This window comes from Motacilla alba, chromosome 13, assembly GCF_015832195.1.
Source record: "Motacilla alba alba isolate MOTALB_02 chromosome 13, Motacilla_alba_V1.0_pri, whole genome shotgun sequence".
Classification (NCBI taxonomy): domain Eukaryota; kingdom Metazoa; phylum Chordata; class Aves; order Passeriformes; family Motacillidae; genus Motacilla; species Motacilla alba.
This window is the reverse complement of record NC_052028.1, coordinates 6194824-6209238: the sequence shown is the minus strand read 5'-3', so window position 1 is coordinate 6209238 and position 14415 is coordinate 6194824. Positions and strand designations below refer to the sequence as shown.

At 45.7% G+C, this 14415-nt stretch overlaps 2 protein-coding genes across 2 annotated transcripts; one reads left to right on the top strand and one right to left on the bottom strand.

Annotated features, from left to right (window-relative positions):
- The first annotated feature begins 1005 nt into the window (after positions 1-1005).
- CCNG1 (cyclin G1) lies at positions 1006-6612 on the top strand. Its single transcript, XM_038150111.1, has 7 exons — positions 1006-1151; positions 1529-1792; positions 2905-3158; positions 3748-3826; positions 3909-4007; positions 4253-4447; positions 5061-6612. Exons 2-6 carry the CDS (start codon positions 1529-1531, stop codon positions 4442-4444), a joined length of 888 nt encoding a protein of 295 aa, XP_038006039.1. The 5' UTR covers positions 1006-1151; the 3' UTR covers positions 4445-4447; positions 5061-6612.
- Positions 6613-9765: 3153 nt separating this feature from the next.
- Positions 9766-14365, bottom strand: NUDCD2 (NudC domain containing 2). Its single transcript, XM_038150115.1, has 4 exons — positions 14041-14365; positions 12409-12457; positions 11040-11191; positions 9766-10105 (listed from the first exon to the last, which is right to left on the bottom strand). The coding sequence occupies exons 1-4, from the start codon at positions 14227-14229 to the stop codon at positions 10022-10024; spliced, it is 474 nt and encodes a 157-aa protein (XP_038006043.1). The 5' UTR covers positions 14230-14365; the 3' UTR covers positions 9766-10021.
- Positions 14366-14415: the final 50 nt, after the last annotated feature.

The following is a 14415-nucleotide window of genomic DNA, read 5'->3' as shown; positions in this document are numbered from 1 at the left end:
GGAAACCCAGCCAGGAGCCATGCCAGGGCTTAGAATCCATTTATGCTTCAAGAGCCATTTGTACTGATGCCTTATCAAGGCTGACCTAGAACAGAGGCTAGACAGAGCTAAAGAATAAAGTAGGTGTTTATTACGAGGCCTCAATGGATCCACCTTGGGCAGCACAAGAGCCCAGCCAGGGCTACACCCAAGATGAACAAAAATAGTCGCAAAAAAAAAATGGATGACTGGTCAGAGGTTTCTCACTTTTATACGTTCTGGTCCATTTGCATATTAGAGCTAATTGTCCCATTACAGCTTTAGGTTATGAAGTGCCATCCTTCTTGTTTTTTTCTCTTCAGTCCACGTTGTTTGGCCATGTTGTTGTCCATGCTCTTGGGCCTGAAATCTGGGTGGCCGTCCTTGGTCCCAAGCTAGAGAAGGAATTGTTTTATCTCCCTACTCTGTGAAGAACGCTTACCAACACTTAATACAAAGCTCAGAACTACACACTAAAGCAGCACAGAACCTGAAAAATACAAAAGTAAAAACCTAAGGTGTCAGTACCAGGGCTGGGTGCATGCTCAGGGAGCTCCCAGCAGCCCAGCGAGTGAGACCATCACAGCGGCCAGACCAGGCGCGGCTGGTCCCTCAATGGCCGGGCTGAGCCCTCAAGAGCCTGGCCTGGCCGTGCCGGGCCCTCAATGGCCGGGCTGAGCCCTCAAGAGCCTGGCCGGGCCGGACCGGGCCGAGCCACTCCCTCAATGCCCAGGCTGAGCCCTCAATGGCCCGGCCGGACCGAGCCGCTCCCTCAATGCCCGGGCTGAGCCCTCAATGGCCTGGCCTGGCCGGTCTCTCAATGCCCAGGCTGAGCCCTCAATGGCCTGGCCGGGCCGTGCCGGTCCCTCCCAGGCCGCTCCGGCCGAGGGGCGATGGGAGCGCGCGCGCCCGCCTCGGCGGGGGCGGGGCCGGTGGGCGGGGGCGGGGCCTGGCGCGGCGGAGCCGCCAGAGGGCGCCAGTGCGCATGCGGGGCGGCAGCTCGCGGGCGGGGGGCGCGCGCCGGTGCCGCGGGGCCGGACGGAGCCCGGCTCCAACCGCCCGGCCCCGCTGCGGACACTCCGGCCTTCCCGGCCCCTCCCCTCCCGGGCAGGGAGCGGGGCCGCACGGACAAGGTAAGGGCCCGCGGCCGGCTCCCGTCCCGCCGGCTGTACGTTTGGCGTCCCCGTGCCGTGTCCGTCCCGTCCCTTCCCGTTCCTTCCGTGGGGTGAGCGTTGTCCCTCCGTCCCTCTGTCCCTCCGTCCCCCGGCGGAGCGCGCAGGTCGCCCGTCCGCCGGCAGAGCCCCGCGGCAGCGAGGGGCAGGCCCGGGCATGTCCCGGGAGGCGCCGCCTGCGCGGCCCCGCCGTGCCCCGCACAGCCCCGGGCTGGGGGCCGCGGGGCGCTCGGTGCGTGTGCCCGGGCTGCCGCACCTCGGCCGTAGAGTTTGAGAGGGTTCTGGTGAGTTTGCCGCGTTGCAGCTGTTGGATGGGCCGGCGCTGTTTCTCGTGGCAGATGATCGATACCCTGGCGAGCGGCGGCGCTCGGGACCCGGTGCTCGAGCTGCCCGCGATGCTGGAGCAGGAGCTGCGGGCTCAGCCCCGGGCCGCCGGCCTGCGGCTGCTCGAGGCTGCCCACGACAATGGCCTGCGAATGACCGCACGGCTGCGAGACTTCGAGGTGAAGGATCTCCTCAGCTTAACTCAGTTCTTCGGCTTCCACACTGAGACGTTCTCTCTAGCTGTGAATTTCTTAGATAGATTCTTGTCAAAAATGAAGGTAAGGCTTTTTAGAGGATAAGCTCTCAGCCTAGTTCCTATTCGAAGCTGGAATGTCTTGGGTTTAGATAAACGTTAAGCTCCTTCCAGAGATTCTTGATTGTGCGGAACTAAAAAATTGTGTTCTCCATTCAGATTTTGGTATTGTTCAGAAAGCTGTTTCCTCTGGAGAAGGAAAAACCAAAGGATGTCCACAGGCTGGCAGTAATGGCTTAGACCAAGACAGACTGTCTGTCCTGCTGCATAGATACAAAAAAAGTTAAATTACTTCTTATTTAACTGCCTTTTCAACCTATCAATTAGCCTTGTGTATATCAAGGTGCTGTTGAACACTTAAAATCTGGTCAACCATTAAATCTGGTCAACCACTTAAAATCTGGTCAACCAGCGCTGCATTCTCCCGTGCAGATGTGACATGCTGACCTGAGTTGTTTTAAATTGTCTAACAAGACAGGATTACCACCGTACAATTTGGACAAGAACAAAAGCTTGTTTTGCTTGTGTGTTCAAACAAAAATGAGAAAGCTAGATGGAATGGATGGGAAAATGATGATTCCAAAGACTTGTGAGTCCAGATTAAGCAGTAAAAATCGGGACTGCATTGTCTATGGAATAAAATAATACCATTTATATATACATGTACATGTATATGTGTGTATATATACTTAAAATAGAGTTAGAAACGCCCAATTTTTTACTATCACTCAACAACACTTTTAAGTGTACAACACTTTCAAGTCCTAAAAGCTTCCTATTAGGCTATTTTAGGACTTTATTAACAAGTCAGTTCTACCTCAATCAAAATTGCTCTGCAGTCTTGCTTTTTAGATTAATGAGATGCAATTTACAGTGCCAGAACTATTTTCTTCTAATTTAATTTTAACTTTTAACTACTTAATTTTAATTTAACCAAACAGAGCGTAACTGTTTGGTTAAATTAAGATAATAGTGTACAGCATAAGACTTAGTTTTCAATCTCCAAAAAACAAAACAACCCCTCATCCCCCATTATTTTTTCATGAAATAGATTGTTGCCTGCAGTTTGATACTTGCATGTTGTAATAGCTGATCAGACACCTTCTTCTTTGAAAATAACAATTTACTTTTCTTTAGGTACAGCGTAAACACTTGGGCTGTGTTGGACTCAGCTGCTTCTACTTGGCTGTGAAGGCATCAGAAGAAGAGAGAAATGTTCCCTTGGCCACTGATTTAATTCGAATAAGCCAGTATAGGTTCACTGTTTCTGATATGATGAGAATGGAGAAAATCATATTGGAGAAATTGTGTTGGAAAGTCAAAGCTGTAACAGCCTTCCAATTTCTACAGCTCTATCATTCATTCATTTATGAGAATTTAAGCTGTGAAAGGTACAATAACTAATCCTAATTTTGCTATAACTGCCTAAGACCAGAAAATGTAGAATGTAGAAAAAATAAACAGGGAAATGGCTTGAGTAATTGGCCTTTCTATACTTTAAAATTCCACAAACTTTACCCCCTACTCGTAATAGTCATAAATGTGAGCATCTGTGGTTTAGTATTATTGTCATTTTAAATATTGTTTGCATGAATTGAGTATTGCTCTCTGAGCCGAAAACCAAACTTGCTCAATAATGATGGTATAATAAATCTCTTCTTATGCTGCAGTGAAGTATTGCCTCATTGTAAAGATTGCAAAATCTGGTTTAAAAAGGATTCCTTTTGCTAGCAAGCACTGAAATTCCTTGTTAAGCCTGCTTTGGTATTGCAACTCTTCCCCAGTGTAACACAAGATTTATTTTTGGCATTGGGACTGCCAAAACTGAACACCTGTTTGAATGTAACCCCAGAAGTTCTGGGACAAATGAGGCCTTTGTTTAGATACTGAACATTCTTGCTGCATTTGTGAGTTCCCAGAGTGATGCTGCATTGGTCAAGCTTGCATTCCTCTAGATTCACTCATCTGTTTTTATTACAGGAGAAAATACCTTAATTTTGAGAGACTTGAGACCCAGCTTAAGGTCTGTCACTGCAGAATCGTGTTTTCTAAAGCCAAGGTAAACATCTTGAAAGTTCAGAGAAAATCAAACTGCTGAAACTTAGCGAAGCAGTGTTTAAAAACATCTTCTCTCTCTCCAGCCTTCTGTCTTGGCACTGTCTATTTTGGCATTAGAGATAGAAGAACAAAAACTGCTGGAGTTGATAGAGCCATTGGAATTTCTACAGTTACATTCCAAGGTAGGTGCAGATAAAATTTAATGGGAGGGTGGAAGAAAAATGCATGGAAAGGTCTACACAATGGGGAAGGAACAGGTGCATTGTCATACTGGTTTCTTTTGTGGCTTTCTTGTCATGTTTTGTTGGGTTTTTTTCATTTGGCCTGGGATATTTGGCTACCTATCTTGTTGAAGAAACTGAAAGTACACGTAAAAAGTAAAGATTTAGCTAGTTGTTAACATAGGACATTATGTCTTGTTATGTAGATAAGCAACAGAGAATTGACCTTCTGGAAGGAGCTGGTGTTGAAGTGCCTTACAGAATATTCCTCAAACAAGTGTTCCAAACCAAATGTGCAGAAATTAAAATGGATTGTGTCTAGACGTACAGCTCGGCAGCTTAAACATAGCTACTATAGAATAACACACCTTCCTACCATTCCAGAGAACACCTCATAATAGGTAAGTCCTTGTAAAATTAACTTCTGATAATGTAGAAGTAAAAGTAGCTGTTAACTACCTCCAGGGTCCTTGCAGGTTACCTCCTGGAATCATGGAACAGAAGTGTAGTCAGCCTGTTTTCATGTTCATGCTTAAACCAGTGCTTTACCTAAAGAAGGGACAACCTAATTAATGTATGAACCCTGGGAAAGAACTGATGTGTGTTGTGGTAGCAGAAATGTTCTACAGACATTGGGACCACATGCACACTAAAACGTGAAGTAAAGCTTGGAAAAGGGGAAAAAAACCTTTGCCTTGCTCTTACCCACAAAGAAAACCAACCTGTTAGAATGAGTTTCTTGTAATTGTTCACTTGAGCCACTTAGAACAGTTTTATACAGTTCTACTTGTATAACTGCTTAGTGAAGGATAAAATCTGTAATTCAGTTATTCCTGTTACTGTTGTTTTACTCTGTAAAACGGTAAACTTCCTTACCTAGACTTTAATTCCAGAGGCTATGCATTGTTCTATAACAGCCATCTTGCTGTTGTCTTGCTGTATTAAGATCTCATGCTGTGTTTGGTTCTTGAAGAAAGCACTTCATTTGACTGGTTTGTTTGGGTTTTTTTACAGGAGTGCAGTAAAATGGGAAGACCATCCTGTGACCTTGTCAACAGGCACACAGATATTTGAGAAACAGTCTGAACCCTGATTTAATAATGAAGAACTCAGCTCATGGAAAGAATGTGTGACATTTCAGACTAAAGATCCTCACAGCAAATACCAGTTCTTTTCATGATGAATTCAATAGTACGTGGTGTCAGTTTTTGGTCTTACTCGGTAGACAGTTCACTAGTCAGTGGAATAACACAATCCCAATACAAGGAATTTTAACACCTTAGAGTTTGTAGAGCAGCTTGTGTAATCTAAACTTGGTTTACAGTAACTGCAGGTGCTGAATTAGGTATTAATTTTTAAAACCTGGTTCACTTTCTGAGGATTATGCAATATTACCAAAATGTGATATGCAGTAGTGCAGTGCTGCAGTGTGTTAAGAACAGAAAGACTAATCCAACTCAATATTGGTGACAACAGCAAATGCCTGCCAGCTCACCTGGTGTGCTGTTTGGGCAGTACCTTGTGTCCACGTGTTCCTGCCAGGATGGGCACTCCCTCCTACCACAGACACGTTAAACAGCAGCCTGTGATACCCACTGAGCGTGTCGAGTAGGTAGAGCAGGAGAAAAGAGGAACTTTACTGTGTTCCTTTAGGAAAGACAGTCACTAGCACAGCATCAGTAACTGCAGCATTTTGTAAGAGCTGTAGTTTGCTGATGCCACTCTCATTGAGTGTAAAAACTTGGTGATACCTAATGAAGGACTAAGGGAAAGAACTGGGTCACGTGTAACCCTGTCATGCCCTAAATCTGAGATTAGTTTTCCAGAGTTTTGCTGTACTAGAGGTAAATGCTGATACTGAACAGGCACATTGTCACAGGTACAGTAGGAGCAGGGCTAGTTCCCCCCGTGGCCTCTCTGTAGGAGTAATCCAGATGAGAAACATTGAAGATTGCTTCAACTCTGATCTCTGTCATGGTAAGCTTTGTAACACACAACGGTTTGTTCTGAAGACCAGGTCAATATTTGAGGCATTCATGCTTCTAGTGCTACCAAGGAAGTGAATAAAAGAATGTATTACTGTATGTTAGATAAAAAGGAGTTCTGGGAGGGTGTTGCTAATGTTCTCTTGAATTCTGCATCACTGTGGGACAGAGGCTGTTGGCAACAGGCTCTTACACCTGATTGTCATATGGACTGATGGAGTGGAGAAGAAGTGATCAGCGTGTGGGACGAGGTGTTGGCCAGCCAACCCTTCCCTGTAATGATAGCAGCTGAGGTGGAAACCATTCTTTGCATATCTCAAACTAGTTAAAGCTTTCACAGAAGACTCCATACCAAAGCTCTCTACTGGACAAATCAAATCTTCTCATGAACTCATGGGAGTGATTGCACTGCGAAATGTGTAACTGGCTATCACACCTGTCAGTGCTGCCTGGGCATTGTGCTGACCTGTGCAAAGTCATTCGAAGGTGTGGTCAGCCTACTGGGAGAGGATGCAGTGTGCAATTATAATTGTCCTGTCTCAAGATATGTACCTTTAAATTAAACATTGAAATGTGCTTAACTAAGTAGCTTTTTCCTGTAATGTACATTATGAAACATACTAGTAGGCCTATAAATGTGACTTACACCTGAACAGTACCTGGAGAAAAATTTTCAGGCAGGAGGTAAGACATAATGCAGATTTCTTTTTCCCAATTTATTGTTATAAGAGGTTGAGGCTGTGTGGGAGGAACAACATGAGAAAATGCTAAATATCTTATAATATCTGTTCTTCAGCAGTGAATCACAGAATGGGTCAGGTTGGAAGGGACCGTGGGTGGGATCAGCTGGTCCCACCTCCTTGCTCAAGCAGGGTCATCCCAGAGCACATGGCACTGAATTTCATCCAGACATTTCTTTATTAACTCAAATAAGGAAGACTCCATACCATCTCAGGGAAACCTGTTCTGTGCACGGTCACTGCACAGGAAAGAATTTGTTCCTCATGTCCAGGTGGAACTTCCTGGGCATCACAGAATCATGAGGTTTGAAGAGACCTTCAAGATCATTGACTCCAACCCACGCCCTCACACCTCAACTAAGCCATGGCACTGAGTGCCATATCCAATCTTTTTTTAAACACATCCAGGGATGGTGACTCCACCACCTCCCCAGGCTGGCCATTCCAGTACTTCATCACTCTTTCCATAAATAACTTGTTCCTAATATCCAAACTGTATTTCCTTTGGTACAGCTTAAGACTGTGTTCTCCTATTGTGTCAGTTGCTGCCTGGAGAAAGAGGCCAACCCCACCTGACTATGCCCACCTTTCAGGAAGTTGTAGAGAGTTGTAGAGATAAGCTCACCCCTGAGTCTCCTTTTCTCCAGGCTAAACAACCCCTGCTCTCTCAGCTGTTCCTCACAGGGTTTGTGTTCGCAGCCCCTCACCAGCGTTGTTGCCTCCTCTGGACACGTTCAAGCATCTCAACATCCTTCCCAAACTGAGAGGCCAGAACTGGACTCAGCACTCGAGGTGTGACCTTACCAGTGCTTAGAAGAATGACCTCCCTGCTCCTGCTGGCCACACTATTCCTGATCCAGGCCAGGAGCCATTGGCCTTCTTGGCCACTAGGGCACACTGCTGGCTCACATTCAGCTGGCTGTTGACCAGTACCTTCAGGTCCCTTTCTGCCTGGGCTGGTCATTGTCCAGCCACAGCATCCTCAGCCTATAACTCTGCAGGGAATTACTGTGGCCAAAATGCAGTACTCTGCACTTGGATTTATTAAATTTCATCCTATTGGATGCTTCCCATCCATCCCACCACTCCAGGTCTCCCTGCAGAGCCCTCCTGTCTTCCACCAGATCAACACATGCTCCCAGCTTAGTGTTGTCGGCAGATGTACTAATGGCTCAATCCCCTCATTCATGTCATCAGTGGAGATACTGAACAGAGCTGGCCCCAGCACAGAGCCCTGAGGGACACCCCTGGTGCCTGGCTGCCAGCTGGATGCAGCACCAGCACTCTCTGGGCTGGCCATCCAGCCAGTTCTGAGCCCAGCAGAGTGCTCCTGTCCCAGCCCCGGGCTGCAGCTTTTCCAGGAGTGGAGCTGTGGGAGACAGTGCCAAAGGCCTTGCTGGAGTCCAAACAGACAACATCCAGAGCCTTTCCTACATCCTCCAGGCAGGTCACCTGGTCATAAAAGGAGACCTAAAGACCTACCCCTCCTAAACTGCTGGCTGGGTCTGATACCCTGGCCATCCTGTAAGTGCTGTGTGATGACACTCCATAGAAACAGTTCCATTGCCTTATGGGGTACTGAGGTCAGGCTGACTGGTCTATAATTACCAGAATCCTCCTTCCCACCCTTGTGAATGGGCATCACACTGGGCAGCTCCCAGTCATCTGGAACCTCACCAGTGAGCCAGGACTGATGGTAAATGATAGAGAGCAGCTTCACAAGCTCATCTGCCAGCTCCCTCATCACCCTGGGGTGGATCCCATCTGGTGCCATGGGTTTATGAACATCCAAGCAGCTCAGCAGTTCTCTGCCTCCTCATGGGTAACAGGGAGCCCATTCAGCTTGCTCCCTGACACCATCTACCAACCCAGGGGGACAGCTGTCCTGAGGACAAGGCATCTTGCCACTAAAGACTGAAGCAAAGAGGGTGTTAAGCACTTCCTCCTCCTCATCTGTGGGTACTTGATGCAGTTGGTTTGAGGGGGCCCCTGGGGGCCTCCTAAGCTGTGTGCTCACTGGTAGCAGCAGGCAGGCAAGGAGACTCCACACGGCTTCTGAGGGTGCTGATTAGATGAGGGTTTATTGGGGGTCCCACCCCCAGGAGCAGCATGGTTGCTGAGGGAAAAGGGGGAAAGGGGGAGAGGGAGAGCCTAGGAAGAAAAGGGGCCAAGAGAAAGTCTGGTCCCCTCTGCACAGCTTAAGAGGGAGATTCAAAGTGGGCGTGGAATAAGACTCAGGCCAATGGGATTACAGATCCATGATACTGCAGGGGAGGATCACAGGCTTGGAATAAACTACATTTTCGAGGGGTGACACAGAGCACACCATTTAACTAAAATGCAACACCACAGGTACTGAGTTCCCTCCTGCATCCAGCAGAGAACAAAAGTTGGTTGGTTTGTACCCATTGCCTCTTGTCCTGTAGCTGGGCACCATGGAGCAGAGTCTGGTCTCTGCTCTGAGCCCTCCTAGCAGACAGAGACAGGAATGAGGTCCCCTTTCAGCTGTATCTCCTCTGGAGGCTGAACAGCCCCAGCTCTCAAACCTTTCCTTGTAGGGATATCCTTCAATCCCTTCCACAGCGTCCACAGCCTCTGCTGGACTCGCTCCAGGAGCTCCATGTCCCTCCTGTCTTGAGCAGCCCAACTGGACACAGCACTCCAGATCTGGCCTCACCAGCGCTGAGCAGAGGGGCAGGATCACCTCCCCGACCTTCTGGCAGTGTTCTTCCTGATTCACCCCAGGATATAATTGGCCTTGTCCTCCAGGGCACTGCTGGCTCAGGGACAGCTCACTGTCCCCCAGGACCCCAAGGTCCTTCTCCACAGAGCTGCTCTCCAGCAGATCAGCCCCAGCCTGGTGCATGGGGAGACTCCTTCCCAAGTGTAGATAAGCAAGAATAAGATATCCTTGCATTAAGACAAATGGTAGATTTATAACTGATTTGTTTACTATAGTGTTTCTAAAAAGAAAAAAAAAATCCAAACCAAACATTCTGCTTAAAGATGTTACTTTTTTATGTACACCTTTCGCTATCGTTTGTGCCTTAATATCATACAGTTATCACAGCTTATAAATCAGCTGGTAACATTTTGTCTTCATTCTGATGGAAAAGATCTTCTTTCTCTTCACTGAAGTAATTACTTTTGACAGCAATCCATTGAAGAGATCACTGAAGTCTTCAACAGTTACATGATTCCAGTCCTTAACATACCATGTAATTTGTCTAAAGGGTCACATATAAAAAGTTCACTTTTCAAGACTAGAAAAATCTGGTCCTCCTTTGCTGTAGTTTCCAGAAATTTCTGCCCCACTGAAGTCAAACCCAGGGTTCTGATGGAAGTAGAATTAAAAATTGTTTAGTAAGTAAATTATTTAGAATAAAACTACTTTAAAAAATTCCAGACAACCCACAAAAAAAAACCCTAAATTGCTTTTTGTTATTATTCTGCCACTGTAACAAGAACATATAACAATCAACTTGTCATACATTTATCACAGCACTGAAATTATCAGAGCATGCATCAACAAACTCTGAATTGTCATAGTTTGGTTCACCTACTGCCGAAGTGACTTTGTAATGCTGTTCTTCATTTAGCAAGCAGTCAGATCTCCCAGAAAAGAAATTTTAAGGAAAGTTTAAGAAAGAGATCTGGCTTTTGGTGTCCTTGGAAACTGGCTTTTGAAAATCCAAGTATGTGCCCTGATGGATAACAATGTTCATAAAACTGCTGTTCTCTGCTGCAGTACACAGCCTGCTGATTCAGCTGGTACATAAAATGTTGTAATTCTACACCTCTGCAGACATGTACAGCAATAGTTGTGTGCCAAAGTATAGCAGAACAATTTAGGCAATTTTAGTAAAAGCACAAGGAACATCTTTTCCAGCAAACTATTTCACTCCATCTTACATTATAAACAAGCATATCCAGTAGAGTTTGATGTTCAAATTTTATTGTAAAATAAAATAATTTTGTCATAATTCTAGATAATAACAGAAGTTGTGTGTAGCCTAATAAGTGAAAAGTTGTTAGGAAGATGCAATTACTAAAACAGCAATAGCACCTCCAAACTCACCTGAACTTACCACAAACCCTGCAGAGTGCAGACAGAATAACCTCTTCAAAGCACAGTGATAAAACCTTGTAAGCATCTTATACATATTGAACTAAAGCATCTATTTCCATAGCATTTGCTCAGCTTTCCTGGCCATAACCTCTGTGTGCTAACAAAATATATAAGGAGTAATTATGGTGCTTTAACTTACTTCTCTCTGGAATCGCTCCAGTGTAAGTTTCCTTTGCATCTGGTCCTGTACCCAAGGATCAGCAGCATATTCATTTTCTAGCAGAGAGGTCCAACAATTCCCAGCATCTCTATTTGTCTTCATTAGAACAATTCGTATCAGCTGCCTGTCTTCTGTTGAATGAAAACACATAGAGCAACCTTTAAACTCAGTCCTATGTGCTGGTTCCTTTCTTGGTTTGGTGAATTCACCGTTAACAAGCACAAGAAGTGAAGTAATTTAAATTCTTAATGCCAATGCCAACCTAGTTCTTAATAAATAAATAAACATTAACAAGAGAAAAAAGGCTGAAGCAAAGATAGCTTGTGCTGCCATCTCTCCCCTTCTGGCCTCTAAGATGCTGAAGCTGTTTTAAGGGATTCAGCACAGTTCATAAGTACCTCTATTGCAAACATAAAGTAAGCTCTTAGAGATGTTCACAACAAAGATTTAATCTATGAATATAGACAACTCTGCTAAGGCAATAATGAAAAATTGAAGGTCAGGCTTTACAGAGACTTATTACCAACAAAAGGCAGAACCAAGTTTTAGCAACATATGAATGGATGACTAAACAAAGTGTGTACAGCCATAGAGAATATATTGGAAACATATTTCAAAGTAAATGTGCAGTGCAGGGTGTTTAGTTCTACTGAAGTGAATAAATACAGCATGAGAAGTGTATTTTGAAGATTATTTGTGTACTGAAAAAGACTGGACTTCACAAAATTAGCATTTTTAATTTTAATGGCTTAAATTACTAAATTATAAATAAATATTTAATATAAATATTGAATGGAAAAGAAAACCCTTCATAGGAAAACACTGAGAGGCACAATCCACAAATATGATTGCCAAACCCTGAAATATTCAGAATGCTTTACAGTATTTATGATATAATGGCTTGATATGCTTTTTTTCCTCATTATATGTAGGAACCTTTGTGTGATTTTAAATTTTCTTTCTGATTCTCTTGGACTGTAGATTTTTTCATTTATTTAAAAAATGTAATGCATAAAAAGTATTAATTATGGAGAGTCATAGACCATCAGCTGTACCACAACTGTTTATCTTTAAATGAAGGTTTGCAAAAAACTTCCCACTATATGCAAATGTTTGCAACCCATTGATTATGACCTTCCAGGATGTGGCATTTTCTCATTAACCTTGGTCTCCAGTGTTTTTGTAATACTTCAGTTCCTTAATCCAGCAATAATGACTTTGCTGGATTTTACAAAGCTATGGGAAGAAAGTCATCTTTCCCATTAATAAAGAGGGGGTAAATTATTCTGCAGTGTCTACTGGCAAGTTTTGCTGTCTTTATAACATCACTTCAGATGTAGATTATTACCTAAGGTCCACGTTCCTTCATCAGTTACTGTAGAGTCAAAAAGTTTACCCTGCAAAAGACAGGTACAATATTACAAATCAGTAAATAAATAAATATTTACAAGTAAATATTACAAATCAGTAAAACTTTTTCAGCATCCAGTTCACATTGAGCTATGAAGTTTTACTCACAACTTAACCACCTTGTATTCTGCTGAAAATGAATAGGGCAGTCTGGCCCCACAAGTATACACTTGCATGTAGCCTGTCAAAGAATTATTGCTTATTACACAATTATTATTTTTAATTTAAGCATTTAATACCTTGTTTCAGTATCTGGAGTCATTGATAAGGCCTGTGTTTCTCAGCAGAAAATGCCATTTGTAATAATCTTGTCATGAAAATGCAAGTGTTTTTGCCAGGAGTAACATCTAGCTCTAGTGCAGGATACAAGTAGTATGAGCAGTTAATTATAAATGTGAAAGTAAATCTGTCTTTAGGCTGGTTTTTGGTTGTTTTTTGTTTTGTTTTGTTTTTTTCTTTTGGGGTTTTTTTGTTTCTTTTGGGTTTGTTTTTCTTTTTTGCTTTCTGGAGCAATTGAAGCTGTGCACTGAAATGCTGTCCACATTCACATTAAAATCCACGTGAATTTGTATTTTTATTTTTCATAGAATCACAGAATGGATTGGATTGAAAGAGACCTTAAAGTTCATCTAATTCCAGCTCCCTGCCATGGGCAGGGACACCTTCCACTATCCCAGCCTGCTCCAAGCCCATCCAACCTGGCCTTGAACACTTCCAGGGATGGGGCATCCACAACTTCTCTGGGTACCCTGTGCCAGGGCCTCCCCACCCGCACAGGGAAGAATTTCTTCCTAATATCCAATATAAAACTTTCTTCTGACAGTTTAAAGCCTGCTCCAAGCCCATCCAACCTGGCCTTGAACACTTCCAGGGATGGGGCATCCACAACTTCTCTGGGTACCCTGTGCCAGGGCCTCCCCACCCGCACAGGGAAGAATTTCTTCCTAATATCCAATATAAAACTTTCTTCTGACAGTTTAAAGCCCTTCCCCCTTGTCCCATCACTGCATGGCCTTGTAAGAAGCCCCTCTCCAGCTCTCTTTCCACGTACTGGAGGACAGGCACCATCTGTAAAACCTGGTGCAGGTGAACACAACTGTTTCCAATGAGTGCCATTTTTAATGTACCAAACCTGGGATAAAGAACAGAGAGGCAGCACAGGTGTGCCAACCTTCTCCCAGGCGAATAAAGACAGCACATGAGGACACAGTCTATCTAAACTGTGCCACGGCAGGTCTGGGTTGGACATCAGGAAAAAATTTCACGGAATGTGTGACCAGACATCGGATATCAGGATGAAATTTGGCAGAGAGTGTGAGCAAACCTCGGATATCAGGAAGAGATTTCCCAGAAACAGCTACTAGACCTCGGATCGGGCTCGCAGGGAGGTGTCGCAGCCACATACCGGGAGGTGTTTAGGGAAAGCCCTCGGCCGGCTGACACAGTGCTCGGTCACAGGCTGGACTCGGTGATCTCTGAGGTATTTTATAACCCAACCCTGACCCCCCGGCGCCCCGCGGCCTACGCGTGGGACGGGCCGCCGGCACGCTGCCCGGGCTGCCCGCGGTACCTGCAGCAGCTCCTGCCCGCCCACGGCCAGGGAGATGTGCCGGCTCCGCAGGCTGCAGCGCACGTCCTTGGCGCGGGTGCCCGGCGGGACGCGCACCTCGATGAACACCTCCTCCAGCGTCTGGTACCAGCGGCCCCAGGGCGTCGCGCAGGGCACCACCCCGCTGCGCTCCTCGAACGGAGCCGACATGGGACGCGGCGGCAGCGCTCGGCTCCGCGACCCGCACCGGCCCGCCCGGAGCCCCGCACGGCGCGACTGAGGGCCGCGCACACCGACCGAGCCCCGGCCCGCTCCCCGCCCCGCGCACGCGCACCGCCGGCCACGCCCCCCGCCGGGCCCGCAGCGCGCGTGCCCAGCGCCGGGCGTTCCGATTGG

Excerpts from the sequence above, each read along its gene's own strand:
- CCNG1 (XM_038150111.1), top strand. The coding sequence starts at position 1,529 with ATGATCGATACCCTGGCGAGCGGCGGCGCTCGGGACCCGGTGCTCGAG. Across the intron at positions 3,827-3,908 it reads TCGTGTTTTCTAAAGCCAAG|CCTTCTGTCTTGGCACTGTC; the intron begins GTAAACATCTTG and ends CTCTCTCTCCAG. Across the intron at positions 4,008-4,252 it reads TTCTACAGTTACATTCCAAG|ATAAGCAACAGAGAATTGAC; the intron begins GTAGGTGCAGAT and ends CTTGTTATGTAG.
- NUDCD2 (XM_038150115.1), bottom strand. The coding sequence starts at position 14,229 with ATGTCGGCTCCGTTCGAGGAGCGCAGCGGGGTGGTGCCCTGCGCGACG. Across the intron at positions 11,192-12,408 it reads TGAAGGAACGTGGACCTTAG|AAGACAGGCAGCTGATACGA; the intron begins GTAATAATCTAC and ends TTCATTCAACAG. Across the intron at positions 10,106-11,039 it reads TGGAGCGATTCCAGAGAGAA|AACCCTGGGTTTGACTTCAG; the intron begins GTAAGTTAAAGC and ends TACTTCCATCAG.